At 43.1% G+C, this 8,922-nt stretch overlaps 1 protein-coding gene across 1 annotated transcript; it reads left to right on the forward strand.

Moving 5' to 3' along the window:
• Positions 1 to 8,136: 8,136 nt before the first annotated feature.
• On the forward strand, positions 8,137 to 8,790 carry CCR75_005498 (uncharacterized protein; the record flags this gene model as incomplete). Its single annotated transcript, XM_067963579.1, has 1 exon — positions 8,137 to 8,790. One exon carries the CDS (start codon positions 8,137 to 8,139, stop codon positions 8,788 to 8,790), a length of 654 nt encoding a protein of 217 aa, XP_067822800.1.
• Between the last annotated feature and the right edge of the window lie 132 nt (positions 8,791 to 8,922).

Consider the following 8,922-nt stretch of genomic DNA (forward strand, 5'->3'; position numbering starts at 1 on the left):
ATAAGAGGCCGACAACTTGGCCGTCGAATGGCAGCGTTGGAAGTGGAGTTGTCATTGCAAACACTCCCTTCCGGGTCGACGCCCCTGCTGCCAGGTTTGGTAGTTATAGTGATTGATTTGTGTGGTTACACTAAGTTCTAGAAGGTTCTTAGTTTGGCTAGCGCAGGATATAGCAATATCTTACTTCTAAATTAATAAAGCCACTGACGTGGCCCCCCGGCAGGGAACCGATACGCGTCTGGTGTGCGTTTAATATAGAAGTCTTTAACCCTGTTATCTCTCTTTCCTACACCATGTATGAGTGTATGTGCAATAAGAATGGGCATCGTAGACGTGAGAAGACTTACCTCACGTTAAGTCGAGATTTCTACTGGCTTCGCCATTTACTCGTGCGCAAGTACATACGTTCTTGCGAGGTTTGTCAACGGGTGAAGTGAAGTCCTTTAACCCAAGCTCCATTACAACTTCTGCCCTGTTCCGGCAAAGTGTTGAAAGCCGTATCAATGGGCTTCGCTTTCGATTTCGCGAACGCGCTTACGAGAATAATTATATTATTGTACTCATAGATCGCTTCAGCAAGATGTTCCATCTTGTCGCAGTCCCGCAGTCGAGCACAGTCAAAGGAAGTGCTTGTATCTTAATCCACACGATGTTTCGACTCCATGGGTTACCCCGTGAACTAGTATCGAATCAAGATTCCCAGTTCACGGCGGAGTTCTGGTAAACCATGTTAAGAATACTTGGAACACGGTGGAAGATGTGATCTTCTGACCAGCCTGAAACAGTTGGTCAGACGGAACGTGCAAATTGTGTTTTTAAAAAAGAGACACGTCCAATCGTTTACGAGTTGGAGTGAGGTCTTGCCGATGGCCGAATTTGCCATTAACAATTCGGTGCATGCTTTACAAGAGCAGACATCGTTCTTCGTGAATGTATCACGCCATCCACACACACCCAGACTGCAACTCTGGTTCAAGAGGGGGCTTGCACTCGAGCAAAGGCCAATCTGGCTCTTAATCATCACACATTGACTCGCCAGTTAATGTGAAAAATACCAATATCGATCTAATAAGTATCGACAAAGACAAACTCAGTAATACCAAAGAGGCTATTGCTGACTTTAATGAAAGCGATGCTGATACATTCAGCATCGACAATGTATAAATACATAGTACCAGTGAGAGCAACAACGCTCTCACTGAAGAGGAGAATGATTTCGCCGCATTTCGCACTGGGCGTACTATAAAAATCCGAGTCAACGGAAGAATTTCTGCTGGCTCCAGAAGGAGTGGTCGAATCATGTAGGATTCGATCGCTGATGCGTTGGACCTACAGAAATGGAAAGCTGATCTAAATGGAAAGCAAACGTTCACGATTCAGTATTAACGATCTAGTCCTACTATCTAAGGCAAATCTACCAAATATATAGTGACGAATGTGGGAAGTCATACATTACTGCTCAAGTATATATCGGCCCGTTTCGTGCATTGAACTGCCAAGGCAATGCATACACGATCGAGCTGCCTCGTAGGATGCGCGCGCATCCTTCGATTCATGTTGGCCCTCTCCGCCCGTTTTACCAGTACGAGGCTTCCAGTATCTAACTACACCGGAACGGCCCAAAACATCCACCAAAGAATGCTGATCCCGGGTTAAAACTGAACATCTCGAGCTAAACTTTCAACTCATCCATAAGGATGCGTTTTCTTGACGAGTTGCTGCCAACTCGTTGCAAATTATTTAGTGCACCCGTTTGTTTTCAAATTGCTGAACAGCAATATTCGCTCGGTCTTCGAATCGATGCCTAAAACTTACCAGAGCATATTTCATGGCAAGGAATTCTTTGTCGTGCACTAGATAGTTGGGCACAACTGCTTGAAGCTGACGCGACTTATAGCGGCCGAAGCGCTCTGCACCGTCTGTGACATATTGCATTAACGTACAGCTGATTGCAAAATCGCTTGCGTCACAGATTATATGAAATGGTCTGCCTTGGTCCGCAATCGCCAATATTGGCGATTGCATCAAGCTTGCTTGATCCCCTCAAAGGAATGCTAAAATTAGCGTATCACACACTTAAAATTTGCTTGAACAAAGTAGAATTATGTACTGTCATTTGGCGTAATTGCGCGAGGACTTCTGTGTATACGTCGCTAATCCGAGGAACTTTCGAAGTCGCTTTCCATTGAATGGCACAGGCCAGTCTGTGAACGTCTTGATCATCTCTAGATCAGGGCGTACACCGTGTTTTCCTCGATGAACCCAGAAAATGGCATCTCGCTTGCAGCAATTATGCATTTCTTGAGATTTGCATACAACTTGTTCTTACGCACAAGTGTCAGAATCGCTTGGACGTGGGTGCGATATGCTTTAACGTTACTTTCCGTTCATGACTTGGCTATGAACGAAGACGTCGTGAAACAGTTCGGTGCTAAATCTCACACCGATTTAGACAGATTCGTCACACATCTGTTTAATATCGTAGGGGCATTACAAAGTCCTTGTGGCATGAATAGCCACTCCCATAGCATACCGCTTAGAGTGCTTAGAGCTGTGAACGGGATATTCTGTTCACGGATTAGGATCTGATTGAATCCATTCTTCAGATCGATTGGCGAAAAGATAGAACTCTTTCACATACCATCAATGATTACGTCTTTTCGTGGTATCGGCGTTTGAGCCGGTACCGTTCCAGTGTTCAGTTTATTGAACGCATGCACAATCCGCCATCCTCCTGTTGCTTTACGCAAACAGAAGGCCAGAGAGCTGTGTGGGAAGGTTGACTCCCTCACATGGCCCGATGCTAAGCGATCGGCAAAATTTTATCGTATCGCTAATACTTGTTCACGGGGCAATGGCCACTGCTTCATGACACACTATCTCCAACCTGGAATCAGGCCGATTTCGTGTCGTGCCTTTATTCTTAAGTGACTCATACGGTACGATTTCAGGGAACACATTCCTGAATCCGCTCAAACTTTTATATAGGATTTGTCTTTAAAGACTCCCAAACCTTCAATTCAGTCTTCTCATCGAGGAAACGTTCGTCCATCGATAAGCCCGTTCGTTCACAAAATTACTATTGTCGACCGAATTTCGGCCACGTAGTTGTCGTCTGTGACAATTACGTAGATATGCTAGACTTTGAAACTTCGGAGGCGCTATCAAATCAAGTGCACAAGCACCTATACTTGATATGTTGTTTACTTTGACATTTAATGTCCCAGTCATTCTTTGGAACTTATTTTATAGATACTTGGGAAATTGTTCTCGCAGAATCTTTTAGTCTATTCCCTCATAATCTTGAGACTCATTTTCTCAAGTATTTCGGGACTTATTCCCTTATTTATTTGGGGAGTATCCTTCCTAACTGCTTCGCTGTGGTTGCGCAACCATAGCGAGTCCTCTCCGATCGACCTTTCAGTCGATCTAGGATTTATACACTGTCACTTATTGACAGGCGTTTATGTTTCCTTTGATGTTGCTCTCTAAGCAAGCAATCTTTTTTTTTCGATTCGCCTGACTATTTCGAGAGGAATATCTTTGACGCTGCCTACAGCCGTCGGTATCTAGCTTCGTAGTGTGATGGGTTGTCACACTGAGGTCTTGTGCAGTCATTTAATGACCGAACCAAAAGTAAGGCCGTTGCACTCACTCTTAAGACTACACACGCTTGTAGACGCTCCAATACGTTCATCAGATGACCCTCTAATGAACGAGAGGTAGGCATCTTCACGGCTTGATGCTGCTAGTTTATCCATGACTCGTACTTTATGAGCCATAGTAATCCAAGGATGACATCATATTGGTCATTTAAATCCAGTACTATGAATTCTTCATTGTACTGCTTATCCTTCAACGTGTATCGGATATCACCTACACGTTTCTCTACTGTTACAGATGCGCGTGTTGTTAGGCCCACTATCATCCTTGTTAGAGTGATATCGCGCTCAATATTTGTGTCTGCGATCTCTAGCGATCGACGTCCCACAATCGACTTGGGACTTTGGTGGCAACCTGTTTGCCACTTTGATTTGCAAGGTGGTGAGGGTAACATTATCACCAGAAGCAGTAACACACAGTGTTTGTGTGCTAGGAGCAACCTCCGCCAAGAAGCCTTCAAATTATCTTGTTGTTGTTGGATCAGTAGGGCGCTCTGCACCTCTTGGCTCTGACCGCTTTTGCGGTTCACCTTGCCGATGCAATTTCGCAACATCGTACTCTTGGCGGGAGTTCGATCGTTTCGCTCAATGTTTGTAGGCATTGAGCGTGGGGCACGACATTTATAGGCGTAGTGCTCTGTCTTTTGACAGCGGTTGTCCCTTTGCAATTTCTTGTAACTAGGTAGAGCGAAGTTTTTCGCTCGCTGCATATGAGAGGTCTATAGGTTCTCGACCTCCGACTTCTTGTCGTCTACGTGAACAATAAGCACGAAAAAGTGGGAAAGAAGCCTGTTTCAGGTTATGGCTTTTCTATTCCGCTTTAGAGATTGCTCTTTCTAGCGTCTCTAATCCAAGGAATTGGTGATTCCTTAAAGAGACCATCCACAAGACCCTTGATGAACACCGTAATCTATGTTTGTTTATCAATTGGATGACTCACGATTCAATTGACCAGGTATCGTGTTTACTTGGAATAAACGTGAAGTTCACGCTTGCCCTAGTTCAAATATAGGAGCTCGGCTCGAGCCCTGAATTCGACACGTGGCGGCTCAAAGGTTTGCCTGAGTTGGGTCTTAACGACCTCATACGACCCAAAAACTAATGGGTCGTGAAGCTTATGCCCCAAGGCCCAAGATTTGGCACGTCCGGCTAAGTTGGACATGCCAAATTTCACTTTTGTCGCATCGTCATCGATGCGGCGAGCTTTAATGGAGTCGTCTAATTCGACTAAAAAGTTAGTCGCCTTCGACTGCCTTAAATTTAGAGATTCGATCTTTAAGCTTTCGGGTCGACGCGAAAGTGTCGACCCGATAGCATCAAGTTATGCTGCTATCTCCACAGCTACGTTGAGGACCCTGTTCTCTCAACTCCTCTGCCTGTTGTGAGCCTTGCTAATAAAGCAAGTTTACTTTTTGTTGGACCACGCGAGTTTATACAACATGAACTGCATGTTGATTGTCTCTTTGCACAGCGAAAACATGGCGGTAACGGCTTTCTCGCCTACGGCTGAGCTCATTCGTTTGAACGCTCCCATTCGAGGTCACTCTTGTGAGCAAAACTCTCACGCGTTGCGTTGAAAGCCTTCGTGAGGGTCGTGTAATCCCCTGCTTCTTCATCTAACATGTTTATGTTGGATGGTATGTTCGTGGTTGTTTAAAGGACCACAAAGTGTTACCAGGTATAATGGGGTCCGTACTATCCAATCTGTATGCCTACGAATACTTAACGTACACGACGTGTAGGGAAAGGTTTTCTAATTGTTAATTAGTCTTAGCAACTAAAGGTCGATACTAAGAAGGCTTAGTATAGGGAAAAGTAAAACTGTTTTTATATGACAAGTTCCTACGAAACGATCTTAATATCTACTAAATTTGATATTAATTTAAATTTATGTATAATAAACCATTGTACACCGTTCATTCGTGAGTCTAGTAGTGATTGGCAAGGTTGATATCAACTTAAATTAGCTACTACAATCGAACTGTTGCATTGTTGCTTTAATATTACCATATGCGGTACTATTGATAATATCAAGTAAAATGACTTCAAGACAACAATTTTATTAATCTCCTGTATTATTTTCTCTTATCGAAAATATTATTATTATTCCTTGTATAGGAAATAATATTTGTGCTACTGGATACCCAGTTACGTTCGGGGCCAGTCTATTTTTGGAGTGATCCTGGAATTGGCACACTTCGCTATTCTTTGCACTACAAAGCACATACCTTCAAGTTTAGCGAGGAAGCCGTTTGACTGTCTCCTCTCACGTGCGATGAAGTAGCTGAAGGGCGCCTAAGGCGACCCAACGAACTTGTACCTTAGGACCAGTGTCGTCACGGAAGCGGTTGCCCGTCTTCTCGTGCACATTTGTTATCTAGAAGGTAGTTTGAAGACTGCTTTATATTTAATAGAATCAAATATAAAACCTTTTCACTCAATCATTAGATGCCATCTCTATAGATGTGCATCTCTGAGTGGCGAGTGTATTGTCCTGAATACCTCAGCTCGCGGATGCACGTATGTGCATCACATACACAAGGGTAGGCCACTTTGTGAAACTCATCCGAGAGGGGACAGGTCAGTTTACTTCACATGACGAATTGACATCCCCGTTAAGTGTAGTTAATGGTTGTATAACATAGGGCAGCTCGCCTGTTACACCACACCCTCTACAAGAACGATTTCATGTTGTAAACATCGTTAAACACACATAATTATTATGGTATCGATAATTCATGGAAGGCTCAGGGGAGATCACTTGGCCACGTTTCCCCGATCCCGGTCGTGTTGCGCTAAAATGAGACAATTGATCAATACGAAGCAGAATTCTCGCGCCGTTTTCAGCCACATTCCAACGTGGCGAAACAACGTTTGCAGCGAATCAACTTCGCTCGTTGGGTGTGAGTGAAGCAATGGGCGGTACCATACCCCCTGTTTCTCCGGCAGAGTCTGTCCCAAAGACTCAGCATGAGCCCAGACGTGAGTAAGCTTGGAAAGAGGCTCTCAACGGAAATGTTGAGACGCTCTCCGCCCGGCTGTATCAGCCGAGGCCCATTCAGATGGACTCTCCAAAGTTCGATGGAACTGCAGCGCACACGATTGCCTAAAGTAAATTGACCTGAAACTCGATTGAGGTTTGCATATTGGTATTACCCATGCGTATATAATACGCATAGGTGCAAAGGGATGACGCCTAGCGTCATCCGCAAGCTGAGGTATTTGGAACAATACGCCCGCCATGAACCGTAGGTCATGGACGCCGACAGCTATTGATTAGCCGTTCTGGCAAAAGCCACGGCTTCTTTTCAGGGGCGAGATGAGACATTTTACTCTACGGAGATGACATGTGATGATTGGGTAAAAAGGCTTTTTATTTGATTCTATTAAATAAAAAGCAGTCTTAGAAATACTTCCTAGATAACAAGTGCGCATGTGCATTACAGTATTGATATATTTTATTTCATACTTAACGATCTTCTTACTTACTGACTTTGATCACACTTTGTATAGTGACCCCTTTTGCACCGCTCATTCGTGCGTCTAGCAGTGATTGGCGGTTAATCCAAACTAAAATCAACCAATCAACAGAACTGTTGTTTTATTGCTTCAATATTACCAAACCCGGTAAAAATTAGAGATATTAGGAGAAAATATTCATATGATAACAATTTATACTTCTCTTAAGGGAAAATGATAATATATCATTTCTCTTTGAATAAATAATATTTATGTAACGGAACACCCCGTTACAGATCCGTTTATATGAATCAGAAAACATTCAGTTAAAAAGCTAGCTCTTACCGGAAACCTTCTCAGGAATTCGACGTAGGAGATTGAGCATGTGATTTTGAAGAAATAATCACTTTCTGAACTTCCTTGCAAAATTAAAGAACACAATTACGACTTACAACTCTTCGTTCGTTTACCACGCTTCTTTATGCTCAAATACCTTTTTTGCTCAGCGATGCATTGCAAGTTATCAATATTGCTTTGCTCTTCGGCTCATTGGAACATGTTGACGTGATTAAAATAGCTTCAGTTTGAGTGCTCAGCGATGCATTGCAAGTTATCAATACTGCTTTGCTCTTCGGCTCATTGGAACGTGTTGACGTGATTAAAATAGCTTCAGTTTGAGTAAAGAGGTGTTATCTTTTTTTGCAATAAGTGGCAATTCCTAATTGCAAACTTTCACATAATTTGCATTACATGTATAACACACAACCCTTCCTTGGGCAATGCTCGGGTCTTGATGCTTGGCTGTAAAAATGTGTCACCCGTCAATTAGCAATTTTACTGGCTCACATCGATTTCTTATTTTAGGCTGGCAACCTTGTTGCTTCTAATTTAAGACCATGATTCTTTTACAGCACTTTACCATATGTAATAGTGATAGAGTGTGCTTTGTGACCGATTTTGGCATGCTCGGTCAGTCTTCATTTAATAATTCGCCTGATACCATCATCTTCTGCCTATGTCGTTTGTTACGCTGAAGCCGGCAACAGGTCGATGCCGTACCGTTCTGCTGGTGGCACTTGTCTTAAAAGGATGCATCGAATCTTCCTCTGTGATCGCAACGGTCTCGGACAACGAAACGACCCTATCAATTGGCTCAGGTCTTGGCACGAACGAAGATAGGAGTGTTAAAATTGGCCATGTAGTACCCGCTGTGCTCTCCAGTAATCCGTTTGCAGCCGTTTACAAGCGCTATGCTCAGATGTATTCGGCTTACCATAAGAAGCTTAATCAAGATGAGGAATTTGAGGAACTGGTACGAAGGTACACTCTTCCTCATATTGCTCTTATGGTGGCAAGCGCTCACATATATCCAGATCTTAATACTCTCGTTCTTCGACCACTACTTTTTAAGAAATGGGGACGCGGCAACTTTGAGGGAGCATTTAAGGACCTCAATCTTAACGATGCAAGCGAAGCATTGCTTGCACGTTGGCAGATTTGGGCTGAGTTCGGTGAATGGCATGGCCGTATTCCTATTAGATCCAGCCATATGGATCAAGTCAACTCTGCATATGACGCCATGAGTATTTTTACAGAGCTTCAGAAAAGAATGCCTAAAAGCATTTTCGTGGAATCGGTACTTAATGTCTTGAAGGCAGATAAAAAGTGACTAATTGGTAATTTTGTGTATTTCTCGTATTACAATATGTCCTTAAAAAAATTAATGAATTTTTGACTTAACAATATTAGAGTTATATTACGGAATTTTAGCTTTCTTTATCTTAACATTAATAATTACGTA

This window comes from Bremia lactucae, linkage group LG1, assembly GCF_004359215.1.
Source record: "Bremia lactucae strain SF5 linkage group LG1, whole genome shotgun sequence".
NCBI classification, from domain to species: Eukaryota; Oomycota; class Peronosporomycetes; order Peronosporales; family Peronosporaceae; genus Bremia; species Bremia lactucae.